This window comes from Trachypithecus francoisi, unplaced genomic scaffold, assembly GCF_009764315.1.
Source record: "Trachypithecus francoisi isolate TF-2019V2 unplaced genomic scaffold, Tfra_2.0 Lachesis_group0, whole genome shotgun sequence".
Lineage (NCBI taxonomy): Eukaryota > Metazoa > Chordata > Mammalia > Primates > Cercopithecidae > Trachypithecus > Trachypithecus francoisi.
The window spans coordinates 126,166,244-126,186,720 of record NW_022681453.1 but is presented as its reverse complement, the minus strand read 5'-3'; the positions used below and the strand labels follow the sequence as shown (position 1 = coordinate 126,186,720).

Genomic DNA, 20,477 nt, shown 5'->3' with positions numbered 1-20,477 from the left:
AGTGAGACTCCATCCCCGCCTCAAAAAAAAAAAAAAAAAAAAAAAAAAAGATACTCATCCTCAATGTGATTACTTTTTAAATTAAAAATTAATATTTTGAAACTTGTTACTCACCTTATACTGACTCAGAGGATATTTTTCTAGGAAGTATTCATCACATCCACACACTTTTAAAATATACTTGCCCTGATATTCTAAAACACAGAGTTTTAGCTGTTCAGAGGATAGCAACATACTTCGAGTTTTTTTCCTGATTGCTTCGGCAATTACTTGTTCTGGTACACAGTCATGGTTGATTTTCAGAGTATACTTCTGCTTGTCATTATTTGGAGAAACTATTACCCAAATCACCACTATTATTTGCCCTATAACAGGAAAACATTATTAGATGCAATCACCATATCTCTTTCATTTTTCAAGGGAAAAATTTCAACAAGTGTGCACTATCATTACTTTATCCATATCAGAAATGCTTTTTAATCAGCCCAATTAAAACTAGGTAAATATCAGTAGAAATAGAAAATGTTCATATCTGAGTGGGCTGCCAGACCATTCCCAACTCTCATGTTTTATGACAAGCACACAAAACTGTGACAAGTGGGTCACAGGTATCTGAGACCAAACTAATTTCCATTCTAAACTGTATGACATTACTGCATGGGTACCGCCCCTATGAACAGTGATTCATGATGGTATCAAAGGTTCGACAGTGCCTAAGGTGAGAGTTTCTGGTAACCATGGGAAGTAAACAAAGAACCAATGGAGGCTTAAAGATGTTGAATTAGAATGACAGAAAATGTGAGGGAGGAAAGGTAAGAAAATTAAGAGGGGAGAGGAAATGGATTGTCTAATTTTCTCCTTTTAATTTAAGATTAACTAAGCCAAGAGGCCAAAAAAAAGGAAAGAGAAAGATGGAGAAAATGGGAAGACAAACTATGTAGAGAGGCTTGGGTGTTCACAGTAAATTTCTTTCAAGTTGTCTATATGTTGAAAATTTTTCACAAGAAATGCTGGCGAAAATGAAAAAAGCATTTCACTTAAAAATATATGCTAGAATAGAATTTTGAAAGATCTTATGTTGCATTAAACGACTTTCAAAAATACGGATAAAATAGTAATAAGATGTCTTAACTTAGTCTACTGACAGGATTTGATATTTAATAGTGTGTGAGAGTTAACTCAAATTGATAATTTTACTTTGTTACCCTGAAAAATACAGACATTTATCTGATACAATGACATGTATTTCGAAAACAATATAGTTTATATAGTTTCCTGTTCACTTAATTCTAGAAACTGATACATTAAATGTCAAAAATCTACCTATATATTATCACTCATGATCAGAATTACTGCATTTAATATTTAGGAAAATTACTTATTTTTTTCTGGTGTATTTATTGTATGTAACAACAAGAATGTATAAAGTTTTCCCAAAATTTCATGAAATGTTTCTATTTATACTTGTTTTTATTTATGAAAAGATAATCAGCTCTAATTCTGAATCCTAAAAAACAGTAAATTTCAAACTCATATTTCTTCCGCTTTATAGACAATTTACCAAGAAATCAGTATCATATTCATACAAAAATTCAACCATAAATATTGATTGTACACAATTTGTATTTAGCATTCAACTATGTCTTGTCAGTATAAGCAGTCCCTGCCTTCAAGTAGCTTACTATCTAGCTGGAAAAAAAAAAAAAACAAAAAAGACTATACAAAGATTTAGGCACAGGCAGAAGACTGCATTATAGTAACTATTAGAGTAGATTAGTCATTTTCTTACCTTTATCTAATTTATTATATATGTGCTTTGGCAATTCTGGCGAAGATTCTACATTTGGAGGATAGACATACATTGCTCTACTATGAGGTGAATTGAGATCCCTAAGATCCACAGCTTCTTTACAAACATTCAGAATATTTCTTCGGAAGTCCTGTACTTCTGGATCTTTAACCATATCAAATTCACACACTGGCATGCCGATAGCAAAACCTTTAATAAAATTACATAAAGAATATAACATTCTATTACATACATAGTATGAACATGTTTTTTTACAAACAGGGAACTCTGTAGATTTGGAAGATCACAATAGAGTAAAAAAAGTACCTCTAGGTGAAAAAAATTTTTTGATGAATGCATATATATTAAGAGTTGATAAAGTCCCAAATATTTTTAATACATAAAAAATAATATATTCAGCAATTTAGAGCAAAGGCAGCAAACATTCCTATCAATCATTTTTAAAAGAATAACAAAATTGAGATGTAACAAATGTAAGTCATCCCCCAAATGATATGTCTTAAATAAAACCGTATGGAATAATATCAAGGTGTTAAAAATAGTTCCATAGTTCAATAGTAAAACCTACTTTAGATTTATAATGATTTTTATTTAGAAAGCTATTTAAGATTATGAAGGTATTGGTTTAGACAGAAATATTTTAGTAAGAGACAACAGTTAAGCTTCATAGTTATTTGCATTTTAGAATAGGATACTGTATCATACCAATTTCTCGATTGAGGATCTTTTCTTCACGGTTGCCTACTGGTTCAATTACTTTTAAAAAGGGTTGAAAAAGCCGAAGGTCACAAAGTCGTCTTGTTTCATCAAAAAATTCTTCCCTTTCTGCTTCTTGGGTAACACTTACGAAAATGTAAGAAGATTCATCTTGAAGAAGTTGATGGAGGGGGTATTTTCTTGCTTCTTTAAATAGTTCATGCTTTATGGTTATTAATGTAGCCTCACGGAGGCATTCTAAAGTCACTATCATTCCATTTGGTAGTAAACATTCTACTAGGATTCTTGGGGGCATCAAGTGGATGCCCCACAGTTCACCTGATGATGGTCGTGGAGGCATTGTTCTGATTTTTTGCAGGTTTTACATATAAAACTACTTCAAGGAATTAGATGTATGGTTGTCCCAAAGCGGAAACCTAAATCAAAGAAGGAAAACGTAAGTTAAAAGAGATACAACAACTACAGAATACATTTATAACATTGCTAAAATGTAAAAACTAATTTTCCATGGTTTGACGTGATTAAGCTAAGAGGTAATAATTCATCTTAAATATTTTAATCGAGACTGTTGCTCTAAATTAGGCTATAAAGAATTTATTTCAGCAGAGATTAGAAAAGCCACTTGTATTTAATTAAATTTAATAAAGTAATTTAAGAAAACATTATATATATTTGAGTGGATTTTCTAAGTCAGGTTTCATCAAGCCAGAGATACCGCTATGGGAAGAATGAAAAGTAAGCTGCAATTCAACCCACAATTCCCGCTGCATATCACCTTTATTATTCTCTTCTATCTTATGGAACAACAGAATTTAGGCCAGAAAGAATCTTTTAGATCATGGGTCCACTGCTCTTATTTTAAAATAAGTAAAACCATGCCTAGAGAAGTCAAATCCTTTTCCTTTTTCTGCCCTCATTTCACTCTCTGCCTCATGTAATAATGAGAAATTTTATGGCTTAGTCTTTTCTTTCTTAAATCAATCTTTGTAATTTTCCTTTTTCTTTTTGTGTTGATTCTTATCTAGGTGATATCTTAGACATTCTGTTCTTAAAGTATAATTTAGGTATATATTCACAATATTAGAAAGTGTCACCAATGATTTTTCCTTGAAGTATGAGGATGAATTTGTAATGATCTACCTACTTTCTCAAATAACCCAGTCCTAACACTTCTGATTGAAATGAATCTACACATAAATAAGATCCATGACTCTCTTTGTCAGTGCCATGTTCCAATCAGTTTGTAATATTTTAAAAACTATTAAGTATTAATTATGAGTTGAAGGCCCTTAATTTTTTAAGACATAAACAATCTTGGTGGTCTTTTAGAAGATATTATCAAAATCCATAAAACACAAGTTTACTTCTTGCTGTTTATATTTTCTTTTATTCAGCGAGTGAAACTGTAAGAGTATATCAAAAGGCAAAGTGAGAGATACCAAGTAAGAAAAAAAAGAAAGCTAAGCTACAGAAATGAATCAAAAAGGCCCAGATAATCTACTATATTTGATTAGTCTATCAGGAATTGTAGGTAACAGCTATAAATGACACTGTTTGCTTATGCACCAAAAGTGCATTGGTGCTATCCCCAGGACTATGTTGGGTGTGGGAATCAAATGATGAATTAAGATAGACATGGCCCTTGCCTTCACAAGACAAAGCAAAGAATATGAAAATTGTGTGTGTGCTGTGTGTGGGGTAATTAAATTCACACTTACAAAACAGAATAAATGCTATCCTGGAGAACTTACAAAACAGAATAAATGTTATCCTGGAGAAGTGCCAGGTTCTATAAAAGCACATAACATGGTCATCAAGTTTGGGGTGGGAAGGTTTCCCATAGTAGGTAATATAAACTTAATCCTTTAAAGATAAGCAGCCAGGTGCAGTGGCTCACACCTCTAATTTCAGCACTTTGGGAGGCTGAGGCGGGTGAATTACGAGGTCAGGAGTTTGAGACCAGCCTGACCAACATGGTGAAACCCCATCTCTACTAAAAATACAAAAATTAGCTGCATGTGGCGGCACATGCCTGTAATCCCAGCTACTCAGGAGGCTGAGGCAGGAGAATCGCTTGAACCTGGGAGGCAGAGGTTGCAGTGAACCTAGATCGCTCCACTGCACTCCAGTCTGGGCGACGGAGTGAGACTCTTATCTTTAAAAAAAAAAAAAAAAAGATAAGAGTTGAATGAACACAAGAAAGAGGAGAGGAAACCTGCCATCCCTTACTCCTCTCTCCATCTCACACCAATCAACATCTAACCCATCAACAAGCTTCATTAATTCTCTATTCTGTCTACATTCTTTCAAATACCACTCTTTGTGGTATTTGGGCTGGTCATCACTATTTCTTTTCTGGACCACTGCAAAGGCCTAAATGGTCTCCCTGAATCTATGCCTGCCCCCTATAATCCACCTCCACCTCATAGCCAGGGTGACTTAAAAGAGAGCGAGAGGGCCTAATTTGATTATACATTTATGCTGTACCAATTCTTGGTTGCAAACAAATAATTATGGTATGCTTCAGAGTTATAACATATAAAGGATGTGAAGAGTAGGAATAGCAGAAATTTTTAGCCTTTTTCCCACCCACAGAAATACAGAAATTAACTGGAAACAATGAAGAATGTAAGAAAATTATTTTTTGATAGTTGAAACTATTTTTCTTCAAACTTATAAAAGAGATCCACTGAACTTATAATATTTAAAATAATTGTCCTATTTCCTACATGTAAAAAATTTCATTGGCTAGTAAAAAGACCAGATGGATCAATCTGTATGAACAATTATAGAATTAACTTAAATTTTTTTAAATCTACAAAAAATTTGAAGAATGCAAGGGAAAACGCCAAATGACTACTTTTAAATGACATGCCTGCATAAAAAAGTTCAAATGAAAACAAAACCAAAACCACAAGCCACACAAAAACAGCAGCTGTGTTTATGATTTTTCTCTGCTGAATGGCACTGACAGGTCTCTATTATGGAACTACTGAAGCAACTATTTTATATAATAAACAACAGCCCACAGGGAACCCTCATATGTTCCCTAAGTATTATTAAGAAAGAAGCCTAGTTAGTAGACAGATCACTGGTTTTATTCCTTAGTCTACAGTAGTATATTTATGGGTAATTAACTATTAAATACTCAAGACACACCCTTTTCATTAAGAGAATAAACATGATTATGGTAATAAAACACTTGTTGATCCTGGAAGGCAGGCACGGGTTGACATTGTGGTAGACAGAATGACAGTCTTTTTATTTGTCAGATGGTTATTTGTCTTCTCATGCCAGGCCTTATTCTGTACAAACCATTACCTCCGGGTTCACATAAAGTGCAGAAGTGGCAAATGGAACTAACATTTGTTTTTTGAGTATGTACCATGTACTTGAGTGGGCAGTAACTCTATTGAGGAAGATATTATCATTTTACATATGAGAAAACTGAAGATCAGAAGTGAAGTCACTTGCCTCCAATACATGGATTTTGAATCCAGGTCTAGATTATTTTAAAGCCCATACTATAACCATGCTGTTATTTGGGTTTCAGTTATGGCCAGGCAATATTCACCAGTAGTGAATAAGAGAATGAGCTCTAATTTGAATCTACACTAGATTCAAATTTTGGCCCCCTTAGTCACTAGTTGTATGGCCTTGGGTAGTTTAGTTCATCTCATTGAATCTCATTTTTCCCATTTGTTAAATTGGGATAATAATGGCATCTACTTCATTGAATTGTTGTGAAGATAGATGAGGTGACATATGAAAAATACATAAGCACAGAGATCAGCACACAGTAAGCACTTAATAAATGTTAAACATTAGCAATAAACTTGTAAAGTATTACCAACATTACCTTTTCAAGCTTATTAGGAATTATACACTGCTGGCACCAGATGGGGTAAGAAAAGGTTTTCGGTTTTTGTTTTTGTTTTTTTTAACCAAGAAGGCAAGTAAATAAGGAGCTTCATAAAGAAGTTATGTTTCAAGTGCTAATACCTGAAGGTAGCAAGGCTCACACACAAGCCTGGAACAGTACCGAGTGGAGTGGCTCAGATGCCGGTGCTTTCCCAGCTGCTTCCAGTTCCCCAGATTCCGAAGATTCCTATTGAAATGTTATAGCTATCTACAGCTTAGGTGTCGGGAATCCCTTGTTATCTCTCTCTACCCTGTTTTTGTTGAGAAGTACCTGCTTAATGTGTCAGTCTCAAGGCTAAGTATGGTACAAAAACAAAGGTTAAAAAGATGCTTTCCCTTCTGCAGTTAAGGGCCTCATAGTTTACTGGGGAATGACTTTAACAATGTGATAATTGTTACAAGATAGAATACGAACAATGGAAAAGCCTGAGGAGATTAGGGAAGGCTTCAGAGAGGTAAAGTTTCAGTAGAATATTATAGATTAAAAATTTCACAGAGAGGGTATGGCCTGAACGTAAGAGAGCCTATAGAAGGGTGTTCTAGACTGCCACAAGAGTGTGTGTATAAAGTCAGACCATGAAAGAATGCAGCCTGTTCCTGGCAATACAAGCTGTTTTTTATTACTTGAGTCTAAAGTGCATGGTAACAGGTGGAGGATGTGACAAAGAAGGAGAGGTGAAAGGTAGGTAGGGGCCAGATGTAAAAACATGTTAGAGTTTGAATTTTATGTTGTACACTGTTAGTAAAAAGACTCTGGGCTGGGAGCTGTGGCTCACACCTGTAATCCCAGCACTTTGGGAGGCTGAGGCAGTAGGATCGCTTGAACTGAGGAGTTCCAGACCAGCCTGGGCTCAAGACCCCATCTCTACAAAAAAAAAAAAAACAAATTAGCCAGGTGTGGTGGTACATGCCTATGGTCCCAGGTACTCAGGAGGCTGAGGTGGGAAGATCTGAAGCCTGGGAGGTCAAGGCTGCAGCAAGCCATGATGGCGCCACTGCATTCCAGCCTGGGCAAGAGCGAGACCCTGTCTCCAAAAAAAAAAAAAAAAAGTCTCTTAAGTATTTTGAGCTAAAAATGACATGATGCTTTTAAAATGATTTTTAAATTCTCTCAGATTTCTTTAAAAATTGCTTTTCAAGTGTAGCTTATAATCAAATGAACATTAAAGTGTAAAAATTACATATTCTCAATTGTCTAGAGAAAAATCCCTAAAATTAAGAAATCAGAATATATAACATTTTAAATAAAAGGGCCTTTAGACTACAGAAAAAATTAAATACTGATAAAAAAGATGGAATTATTAAATTTAAAGCAATAGAGGGGGATAAATCACTATAAAATTATGCAATCCTAATGTAGTTTGGAGGTTTAAGGTCACAGAATTAGAAACGTATTTACTAAAAATACAACACTTTAAGGGTCAAGAAACCAGTCTATTGAGGTTTTGAGTTCAGAATGCCAGGACCAAAGATTCATATGCATATTGACAAATCACTACTATCTGGAAGTCTTAAGAGTAAATAAATTGGCTTTGCTTATCCTAATTTTCTATATATCAAAATAAGTTATTTCAGTTTGAAGACTGTTCAAAATAGAGCAGTCCTATTTTCTTAGAAGTGTGTGCGTGTGCACCATTCACAATTTACCTTTTTGATGAATTACAGTCCTCATCATAAGCACCAATTACTGGGCTATACTAAAACACAAACAGCAAAGCTCTTCAGGATTATTGAGAAATTTGGTGGAGAGTTGGGGGTACATTTCTGGTCCTAAAATCAACAACCCCAGGTTGCTGAATGCCTCCCATTTCTTTGTTTTCTATCAGTCAATGGTCACTTCTGAGCGAAGGCCAACCTGCCCGATTATAGTAGCATCTCCTTCTTCTAGTCAGCACTGACGTGACCACCATTTTACAAAGTATAAACTAAAGGCCAACAGACCAAAAGATAATACAAGAGGCTCTGCTGTATGACCTTAAGAGCACAAAATATGTGACAACGGATGCCTTGATCATCAGACATTTTTGTTTACTTCTTTCTTCTGGTGTTAAAATTACTGTTAAAAGTTACTGTGCTTAGGAAGGAAGTACTTAAACATCTTCAGAAAGCCTGAACCTGCGTTAACTTGTTGGTATGGACTGGTCTGCATCAGCAGTCCAATTGGGTAGACAGTACTACCCAGCAGAAGTAACGATACCTTTAAGAACAACGTAAGTAGCAGAAATAAAGAGTAAAAAACAGTATCAGATTCTTCATTGTCATTTGACTTTTATACTGGAAAGTTTCTTAATTCATTGGGCAATTCACTATTTTGAACACTTGATGCGTACTCTTTCAGACCAAGAAGACAATGACATCTTGACAGCTTGATTTTCAATCCCTAAATTGAAAGCCTTTCTCTATTTACATTAGAATTCTATTTCTAGATTTCATTATTTAGGGCAAGGGTGGTGAAAGTAAGACCCACAGGCCAAATCCAACTCACCACTTGCTTTTGTAAATAAAGTTTTATTGGAACACAGGTAACAAACTGTGTTTACATAATGTCAATAATACTTTCGCACTGCAACAACAGAGTTGAGCAGATGCTCTAGAGACCATATGGCCTGCAAAGCCTAAAATATTACTATCTGGCATCTTGCAGAAAAAAACTTTGCTGATCCCTGTAATGTATAAGAATTGCCTGGTATCAACTGGGTAAGTGCCCAGTGGCTAAGTTATCCCAAGCCCTGCCTCTGCAAACCACAGTCCTGCAGTGTCAACCTAAGTTCTTTAAGCCATTAAGTTAAAATCTTGAAATAGCAAAGTATCTGAGAAGTGATTTAAGTGGGTACTTTCATTGCTAGGAGCTTACTACCTGATAGGAAACTTTTTGTGGAGTAATTCTGAAGTTATCCCTAAACATTGTTCCTCCGAAATTATCTTGTTCATTCCCTCAGTTCTGCTTTCTCTATCTCATCACATACTTGAAAGCTATTAGAGTTTCCCCTGGGTCTTTCTCCGCCAATTCCTTCAACCATAATTCAGGCAAGTTAGTTTACCATCTCATTTTTGCCATTACTGGATATGCCCTTTTGCTAATATTCATCTAAAAATGTGGCAATGAAAATCTTGTACAATACTCTGGAGTCAGTATTTCCAAGGCAGAGTACAGAAAACTATTAATTGACTATGGATTACCAGTCTCTATAAATAGAGCCTAAGACGTTTTCTGGCTTAATTACTTTAAAATATGCAAAAAGTATATTTTATATATTTCAGTTCAGGTTTTAATTTCAAAAGTGTATTATGTTTAAAATACTTATGTTTTTAGGCCAGGCATGGTGGCTCATGCCTGTAATCCCGGCACTTTGGGAGGCCGAGGGGGGTGGATCACCTGAGGTCAAGAGTTTGAGACCAGCCTGGCCAACATGGTGAAACCCTGTCTCTACTAAAAATACAAAAATTAGCTGGGCACGGTGGTGGGTGCCTGTAATCCCAGCTACTTGGGAGGCTGAGGCAAGAGAATTGTTTGAACCTGGGAGGCGGAGGTTGCAGTGAGCCAAGATTGCACCACTGCACTCTAGCCTGGGCAACAAGAGCAAAACTCCATCTCAAAACAAAACAAAACAAAAAAACCCACCAAATACTTATGTTTTTAAAACATCGATATCCTATCTGCATTAAAAAGTCATTAAAAATAAGAAAGAAAGTTATTTTGAAGCATACCTCAGCACAATGGCACAACTGGCAGCCCGATCAATGTAAACAGCCACAATTTGCTAAAATAAGCAGCTTGTATTTGCTAGTTATTTATGTTCCACAAATATAGAAGCTGTTTAAAATGTCTGCTGAACGACCAACAGTTTGTAAAACAAGTTTTACCCATACTTTTAGATATATGTTGACAAAACGTTTTCCACTCTCATTCTTAGATAGAGCCAATAGTTTTGTGGCTAACTCAGTTACATCTATTTGCTCATGTTAGGGGTCAGGAAACTACACCCCAAAGTATGATGCTTTGACATGATGAGTTCTTTGAACTAAAAAAGTAGCAACAGAACCAAGGTCTGACATTCCCCTGTACCTCTGTCTCTCTATCCTCTTCTCTTCCTAAAGTGAAGAAAGGGCTTTCTCTGAAGTTTCCCTTATCAAGAGGGAAGTTTCTCCAGAAGGAATGTAATTGTGAACCCCATCTTCTGGAATCTACATTAACTCCTATCACAGAAGAGGGGACTAGAGGTCTGCACACCCAAGACACCAGGCCCATACAGACTTTTCACCTAGTCTTCTGAAGGCTACTACCTGACAGACTTTATCCACACAGCAAGACAATTTTTGTTCACAGTGCAGTTCTTCCCCTCACCCTCCAGGAGCCTTAAGCCCTATTTGTTTCTATAGCTAAAAGTACTATTTAAGCTTCAGCCCTCTGGCCCTTATCGGAGTCTCATACTTTGTAGGACCCCTATGCATATGCATACGATACATTTACATGCCTTTTCTCCTGTTAATCTGTCTACTGTCAAGTTTATTTCTCAGACCCAAATATTGAGCCTCCAGAGGAGAGAGAGAGATGGTTCCTTCACCCCCCTACAACTAATTAACTAGGAGGAAAAAAAAAAAAAGCTTTTCTGATTTTTAAATTACCAAATGAATCTTTAGTCTGATTTGGAACAGAACAAAACTTCCCTCTTCATTTGCTACAGAAACAACATGATTCAAATCTGGGTTAATAATTTGATGGTCTTATTACTGCAGTTGAAACTTACTTTAAATATTTCTAGCATCAGTTACTCCCTTTTTAAATGTTACCACAGCCTTTTATATGTATTTCTATAACTGTACCTCAACATACTCATTAAAATTATCTATAGTTATGTTTGACCTCCTATTAGGCTACGAATTTTTTCAGGATAGGGTCTTTTATGCGGGGGGGTTGTGGGGGGGGGTCACTATAATCCTAGAGCATAGAAGAGCAGGAAGAAAAACTAAATTGTTGAAATTACTCCAGTGAAAATGTAACAAGGGCCTAAACAAAGAGAGATAGCAATAGAAATAGTAAGAAAAGGATGGTTAAAGAAAAATCAAAAGCACTCAGAGGCTCAAATTTGGATTTGAGGGATAAGAAGCATAACTTTAAACACATTTCACTACAGTGGAGATGCATGGGAAGCAAGTATCCTTCAGTACAATCTTCTGGACCCCAGTTAGGGCCTCTAAAATTCTCTTCCTCTAAGAGTCACTGAGCTGTTTCTGGAGTGAGTCCAAAGGGACAGCTGTAATATATACTAGCTCTGGAAGGATGCATATTATCCATTTTTTTCAAAGTGCTGTCCTTCACCGACCTTTAAAAGCTGGCCATGAGAAAACAGATTTAACTCACACTTTTAGAGAGACCAAAAGACCTTTACAACTTCAGGGTGGAAAATCAAGTTCTCATCACTAGTATGCAAAAAATTTAAATTCCTTTAGTGAGGAACTGCAATTCATTTTCACTATTAAATTCATATTTACAGTGCTAAGAAACATGTTATAAAAATACATTTCAGAGACTTAATGAATTATATAAGACAAGGGTTTCCTAATATGAGGCCCATGAACGGGTTTAGAGAGGATCTGTGCTAACACATTTTTTTTTAATGACAAATAATTAAGGCTTAGGTGAGTAATATTTATAGCAATGTAGACTTCTGATTATCAGTAAATGTGACCAAGGTGGGTTAAAACAATCCAGTTTGAACAGCAAAATCAAATGGTAAAGAACCATTAATGAAGTATAGATTAATACTTGGATCTTAGATTATTAAAGCATGAATTTTAAATTTCGTATTTTATAAAAAGAAACCATACCAGATACTGAAACGTGTAGTCACTACTTTCCTCAATTTGATTTTTATTTTTTGATTTTTCCTTTTTGTTTTGTTTTTTTTTTCTGAGATGGAGTCTTGCTCTGTCACCTAGGCTGGAGTGCAGTGGCATGATCTCAGCTCACTGCAACCTGTTTACTGGGTTAGAGCAATTCTCCAGCCTCAGCCTCCCGAGTAGCTGGGACTACAAGTGTGTGCCCATGCCCAGCTAAATTTTTTGTATTTTTAGTAGAGACAGGGTTTTGCCATGTTGGCCAGGCTGGTCTCGAACTCCTGACCTCAAGTGATCCGCCTATCTCGTTCTCCCAAAGTGCTGGGATTACAGGTGTGAGCCACTGTGCCCAGCATACTTGAATTTTAAAAATTCAAATTTTAGTGTGCAAAAAGGACAAAGTTTCTTAAAATATAAGCTCAGAATAAAATATAAGCTTAAAATTAAAGCTAAACATTAACAAAGGTGAAGGGAAGATACGATTATGAGAAAAGGTAAATGCACTTAATGTGGAAAATGATACATATTTCATATTATACCATTTAATAGGATACAAATGATTCCACAGTGATAAAGAGTTTTCTACTAAATATTTCTTTTCTTATTTAATTATTTTATTTCTTTCTTTCCTGGGAAGAAGGGAGTCAAGGCAGATTATCACAGTTTCACATAAAAGCAGCAGCAGGTAGTCAGAAGTAAACCGTCATCCTCAGTTCCAATTACCCCAAATCAAGTAACACTGAAAATTCTGTTTACATTTTCACATCAAGAAGACTGTATTTGGTAAATGATGATTTCAAAATACAGAACTAAAAGAATGACTACTATTCCAAATGGAAAAAAATATATTAACATTTGCCTTTGGTTTTCTAGTAGTACAATACTTGGTCTCCAATTCTTTTATTTCTTTTTATTAACCAGCCCACCTTGTGACCAATGGCATGCACCAGTAAGACAGGTGGACAGACTTAGGGGTGTCTCCTGGCCAAAGAAAAGGACAAAAGCTAATCAAACCACAAAGAGAGCCTAACTAGTGACTTGAGCTTGTACACATCTTTAGCAACACCTGTAGCAAATGAATAACCAAGGAACCTGGAAATATTCTGGAAATCTCCAGATTTTTTTCAGCTATGGTATTATTTAATATACAGTAGCAAAGAGAACAATGTATATTAACACAATCTAGTCCTAAGCAGAAATGGTCCAACCAGTAGTTTCATTTTAGTTGAGATCAGTGCACCATCATCCTCAATTCCACTGAACCTAGAGAGAACTCTCCAATTCTTAAGTCTTCCTTGTAGGCTCATTTGAATTCTTAAGTCTTCCTTGTAGGCTCATTTCCTTATTTGCAAAAGGTGAATAAAAACAGCTATCACATAGTAATGTTATAATAATTAAATGAGGGTCGGGCATGGTGGCTCATGCCTATAAACCGAGCACTTTGGGAGGCCAAGGTGGGCGGATCACAAGGTCAGGAGATCGAGACCATCCTGGCCAACATGGTGAAACCCCGTCTATACTAAAAATACAAAAAATTAGCTGGGCGTGGTGGTGGGTGCCTGTAGTCCCAGCTACTCCGGAGGCTGAGGCAGGAGGATCGCTTGAACCCGGGAGATGGAGGTTGCACTGAGCCGAGATCGCGCCACTGCACTCCACCCTAGGCGACAGAGCAAGGCTCCATCCCAAAGAAAAATAAACAAAGAATTTAATGAGATAGTATATGCAAAGTCCTCAGCACAGTGCTTGGAACACAGAAATTCAATAAAGGATCCCTCTCTCTTATCTACTGGATCAATGTTATCTAAATGCATGTGTCCAGAAAGGGAAACAGAACTTTACTGTTTTAGACTTTTTGTAAAGAGATGGTAGATATTATCTAGTTAGAACTCCTACACTTAGTAAAACACTATTTGGTTCACTGAAGCAACACTTAAAAGAAATTTGGTATCATATAGAAGGTAATTTTTTAAATTAGAAAAAAAAAAACACTTCCCTTATAAAATGACTATAAAGTAGCATCTTTTACATAAAGAGAGAAAAAATCCTAAGGTATTTAAGTTTGGCAGCTGTATATCCATTTCAGGACCAACTGTATATACTGAAGACAGTGAAAATAGAAGTCTATACACCTGATTGCCTCAATGAAAATTTAACCAATGAGATCAATGAAGAGATCAACCTAGCAAGGAATTGTGGTCTAATATTAAAGGAAATGCAAAAGACGGAAGGATTCTTGAAATGTTACTGCAATTTCCTGCTAAGCAAACATTTCAGCTCCTGTGGAACTCAAAGAGAAAAGGTCCTGATGGTTTAACTTTTTACAACAAGTTTATAACCAAACCTATATTGATGATAACTAAAAAAATAGGGCTCATTTTTCTTTGTAATTCCCCTTTACAAATGACTCACATTCCACATACTTCAGGAATAAAATCCCTCTATGACTTGGAACTTCAAAGATGATGCTAACCACACACTGTTCCATTCTCGATTGATGGATTCATTTTTAAAAAAAACATAAAAGGGCTCTACTTTTCAACCTAAAGTCAATGTTAAAACCACCTCTCCTCCCTTTTTCTTCCAAAAGCCCAGGGCTTCACCAAAAGTAACTTCACTCTCTGTTGCCATAATGAAGCTAACACCATTTCGGACTTGGCTGACTTATAAAATAGCTGTTTCCTGGCTGCTTGTGATCTAAAGAAAAAGAAACAAAAGTGTACATTATCCAGGGCCCAGCTTGTTGAGTTCATTAAGAGTTTAAGAATATCTAGATTAACATCTTAATTAAATTAAGAACATCTATGTCATATTGTGAAATATATATTTGGTATCTGTCCTCTCTCCTGGCACACAACTCCTAAATTCCTTGGAATCTCCAAAGTGTTAAGTGTCTTTCTGTATGCTAATAAGTTGACTGGTGTCTGCCAGCCCCTAGGTTGCTTCAGGATGAGCGTTGGTTACCAGAAAAATCACGGCAAGATTAAAGAATTGGGGCTTTTAGTCCCACCCCTACCTCCACCCCTCCCCCCCTCACCACCTCCTCAGAGGAGAGAGGGGCTGAAGGTTAACCTGATCACCAATGGCCAATTATTTAATCAGTCATGCTACTTAATGAAGTTTCCATAAAAATCCAAAAAGGACTGAGTTCGAGGATTTTCTGGATAGCTGAGCAAGTGGAGGTTCCTGGAAGGTGGCGTGCCCCCAGAGGGCATGGAAGCTCCACACCCCTTCCCACAAGCCCTGCCCTATGCATCTTCTTCATCTGTATCCTTTGTAATATTCTTTATAATAAACCAACGAATGTATTTCCCTGAGTTCTATGAGCTGCTCTAGCAAATTAATCAAACCCAAGGAGGGGGTCACGGGAACCCTGATTTACAGCTAGTCAGTCAGAAGCACAAGTAAAACCTGAGGCTTATGACTGTCTAAATGGATGGCAGTCTTGTGACTGAGCCCTCAACCTATGGGATCTGGATGCTATCTCCAGGCAGAGAGTATCAGAACTGAATTGAATTACAGGATACTCAACTGCTGTCTATTGAAGAATCTGCTGCAGAATCAACTGACTGGTTGTTGGTGGGGAGAAATCCCCATATACTTCTTGGTGACCAGCGGTCACAGAAGTCTCCTGTGTTGATTGTTGTAGTGTGAGAGCAGAGGAAAAATGGTTTATTTCTACACAATCTAGAAAAAGGTAACATGAGCATTATGTCTTTCAAATCACTTGACCTGATTCTTTTAAAGATCTGTAAGAAGCTGAAGGCAAGATGTTTCTGTAAGTCATCAGGGATTAGAACTTCTCCCCCTGAAGTTTATCATATGGCTTCTCCTCTTTTGTTTTTATGTTTCTTTCTAGTATAGCTCAATGACTTAATAAGCCTTTCTGTGGCTCTGAATACAACAACTTTCTTTCAAGTCTTTCCACTACTATGGGTGAGAGTGGAAAACAGTTGCCACACACTGTTCCCCCAGTGTTTCTTCATCAAAAATCAATGGCTATCTTATTTCCTTATATCATGGGGTGAGGACATAATTTAGTCACCATAGGGACTTGTATTCAAGTACTATCCCAGAAAGTGATACTCTTTAGTATTTAGATAAATTAAAACTTGCCTGCATCTCACTGATTAGCCCTATTGTCTTGAGAATGAAGAAGAGATGAGTCTTTCATACCAAACTTTTACAGTGCTGCCATCATAAAGTGAAACTTGGGTTAGCTACAGGTTTCTTGGTAGAACCAATTGTTCTATCTTCCTTAAACATAACAGTCGGTATCCACAGAGGTGAAAGAATCCCCACCAAAATGCCTTAAACAGAAGATTTTCAGTCTAGGCTGGTCCAATAAATAGAGCTATCAACTTTGGGGACAACAGCAGATACAATATATTCACCTAATTGCATCCACATATGTTTCACAAAAGGTCTTTTTGCTCTGGACTATTATTTTCATTTTTGACCAATTCAACATTCCAAACTTAACAGATTTATCTGTACTGTCTGTCAGAAGGCCAAAGTGATCTGGAGGGGAGAGAACCAGGGACTAATGATAAAGCTTCATCATGGTCTACTGTCTTCTGTAGAGTTCTCTATTTCCTGAGACCAAGTGTCATAAAATTGTAGCTATGGTGTGACTATGATTACATACTCCCAGGCACAAATAATAAGCAAAGCAGATATTAATATATCACTGTCCTAACTGGCTGTTGCAAGGACAATATTTTCAAAATCAAATGACACAGTCTGGACTGTGCTGCTGTGATTGTGGTGGTGATACTGCCAATACTGACGGGCTAAGGAGGAGGTGTAAATGGACTCCATCAATTTGCTTTGTAGCAGGAAAACAGCCTGCTGGTACGTGAATCCAGATTAAAAATATGGAGCACTTCTTGAATGTGTGTATCAATTTTGCACAGGGAGGGGCAATGCTCGTCTTGTTGTCCTTCTAATTTTAGTAGTATGTGCTGTGAAAATAGGCACTAGCCAATAATCTTCTACCAAAAATACTAGAAGGACCTTGGTTTTAGTTTCATTCCTGCCAAGACACAGGCCCTAATGGCTTCCATTACATAATTATGTATCAGTTAACACAGTGTCATAAAACATATTTTAGTTCACAAAGTATTTAATACACAACGAGGATTAGACACTGGAAAAAATCTGGCTCTAGATGTACTGAGTATCCTTGTTTGCCATATAAATACTTAGGTCCCTGACATTTTTGTCTAGTTAATTTATCTATCCTTGCTATTATCTTTTTGTTCACATCACAACCTCAGCCTATGTCCTTGAACTGATTTCCTTTCTTAGGAGTTATTATTGTAATCTCTTATTCTTTCCTCTTATACCATATTTATATATTACTGCTATTCTCACCAATAGAAATAAAGCACAGAATGTATAGTGCACTGAAATTTTATTGCACTTAAGGCGATCACTTAATGTATATTCTTAACTTGCTCATTTCAAATGCCAAATTTATTGGTCAAAACAACTTTTTCCTGGCTCTACATAAATTAATCAGATAAACCCATAAACAGCTTCTTGCAAAAACAATACATTTTATTCCAACTATACTCTAATGAATTTAAGATACTGTATTTTTTTAAGTGAATACACCCCAAGTCCATCTGGGATGTTACGACATTAGATGATATACAGTAGATGATATACATGATACACAGTAGAAATTTGATTTAAATAACAATGCTTTTTCAATGATAAAGACCAAACAATAACTTTATATTCTGATGTAATTGCTTGCCATCTGCCCCATTTTCTGGCAATAACAAAATATTCTAGTATTATGTTAGTAATAATGAAAATGTCCATTGCAAGCAATTATTGACCAACTTTAATAGTGATTTATCATCCTTCAGTATTTTATCTCTGGCAAAAGGGCTATTTCACAACAGGAAAGCTTGAAGTAATGCAAAATAACTTTGGCAAGCAAAGAAACTCAGATCTCCCAGAAGTGCAGTGAGAGCTTATTTTCAGCACAAGCGTCCCCTAGCTAAGATGTGAAGAGAAGTTCTGTGAATGAAAGCAATAACAATGTGAAGTCATGTAAGCACAGATTTTTTTAAAATCCATCTTTTAGATAACACAATACAGCCAAGATACTTCAGAATCCATTCAACGGTGGAAAAGAAATATTAGTAAGTGGTCTTTATTTTCCCATTTTCCCTTTCAAACATTTACTATTTATTTATACTTATGTACAGTTCAATGTACCAAGTATCTTGGAAATTATAATTACTATACCTTAAAAAGCAAGCAAGGAGAACAACAAACTGAAATGGGTATAACTGTGTAAAAGCAGCAATTTACCTTTTTTTATTTTTATTTTTATTTATTTATTTATTTATTTTTTTGAGACGGAGTCTCGCTCTGCCGCCCACGCTGGAGTGCAGTGGCCAGATCTCAGCTCACTGCAAGCTCCGCCTCCCGGGTTCACGCCATTCTCCTGCCTCAGCCTCCAGAATAGCTGGGACTACAGGCGCCCGCCACCTCGCCCGGCTAGTTTTTTGTATTTTTTTAGTAGAGACGGGGTTTCACCGTATTAGCCAGGATGGTCTCGATCTCCTGACCTCGTGATCCGCCCGTCTCGGCCTCCCAAAGTGCTGGGATTACAGGCTTGAGCCACCGCACCCGGCCTATTTTTATTTTTTGAGACAGGGTCTCTCTCAGGAGTACAGTGTTATGATCATGGCTCACTACAGCCTCAACCCCCTCCCCACCCCAGCCCCAGACTCAAGCAATTCTCCTGTCACAGCTTCACCAGTAGCTAGGAGCTAGGACTACCTGTGTGTGCTATCATGCCCAACTAATTTTTTTTTTTTTTTAATGCAGAGATGGGGTCTTGCCATGTTGCCCAGGCTGATCTTGAACTCCTGGGCTCTAGTGATCCTTCTGCCTCTGACTTTCAAAGTGCTGGGATTAGAGGCGTGAGCCATAGCACCCAGCCAATACTGCCACTCTTATTCACTGATGCTCTGTATGACATTAGTTAACCATCTAAGGCACACAGTTAAACAATAAATTACTTACAATGATTTAATAAATTAAAATGCTTCTCTTATAAAATTTATCAACTGACAAAAACTTTTAAACTGGCTATTTAACATAAGTCATTAATGCTTTTTCAATGATAAAAAGCTTTTTTTTGGACACAAAATTGGACATTTTGTGTATGTGTCCAATAATTATAATTAGAGATAAATATGTGATGGAGTATCCTGACACGTTAAAAATTCAGAGTGAGAACATCTAGTACTATGGTATATAAAGAAGACATTCAAACCTCTATTTCTTAAATTACAAGACTTTAAAAGTTAAAATAAAACTAGAATATAACCTTCGAACGTCATCATCTAGTTGGTATGCTCTATTTGATAGTTGCTTTATGGTCTATGTGACTATAATTTAGTAGACTTAAACTAATTTTGAGGAACATAAGAAAAAAAGGCAGAGAAAATATGTTCAATTATCTCCACTGTCAATATTGGAAGTTAGAAATTTAACTTCTGACACAAACCCCTCAAGATAACAAAGTATTAAAAAAATAAAATATGGGTCCTATTTCTATTGCATAATTCACAGAATTATAATTAGCTAATTTGTTTAAAAAATCTACCTTCCCATCTAGAATCAGCTAATTAAGATGTGCTTGGCTTCTCTGTTACAACTGGGTTGATAATACTAGTGTTCTTGCCCATCACTAGTCTACTCACAACAGTATAATCAGCACTAAGATCCAAATAACAGTGCCGTATTTATAACTGCATTTTAGTTTCCACAAAAGCAAAATTCTGAGAACAGCATGAGTCATTATCCCTAGGGTTAAAAAAAAAAAATGTTTCTTTGGTCAGAATATGAAACTTATTGCTGATACCAGTAATTTAGTCTAGAAATTCCTTTTCTGAATAAAAGGAACAGAATGTTTCTTTTTTTTTTTTTTTTTTTTTTTTTGAGACGGAGTCTCGCTCTGTCGCCCAGGCTAGAGTGCAGTGGCCGGATCTCAGCTCACTGCAAGCTCCGCCTCCCGGGTTCCCGCCATTCTCCTGCCTCAGCCTCCAAGTAGCTGGGACTACAGGCGCCCACCACCTCGCCCGGCTAGTTTTTTGTATTTTTTTAGTAGAGACAGGGTTTCACCGTGTTAGCCAGGATGGTCTCGATCTCCTGACCTCGTGAT

The 20,477-nt window shown here is 36.5% G+C and overlaps 1 protein-coding gene across 4 annotated transcripts in view; it reads right to left on the bottom strand.

The window, feature by feature from the left end:
• Nucleotides 1–20,477, bottom strand: part of PIK3CA (phosphatidylinositol-4,5-bisphosphate 3-kinase catalytic subunit alpha) — a 90,969-nt gene that overhangs the window by 37,123 nt on the left and 33,369 nt on the right. For 2 of the 4 annotated variants that reach the window (XM_033211754.1, XM_033211757.1), the window contains exons 2-4: nt 2,516–2,943; nt 1,790–1,999; nt 115–365 (exon numbers count right to left, since the gene is read on the bottom strand). In XM_033211754.1, coding sequence (XP_033067645.1) covers nt 115–365; nt 1,790–1,999; nt 2,516–2,867 — 813 coding nt within the window. In that variant the 5' untranslated portion in view covers nt 2,868–2,943. The other 2 variants (XM_033211756.1, XM_033211755.1) reach the window with 2 other exon arrangements.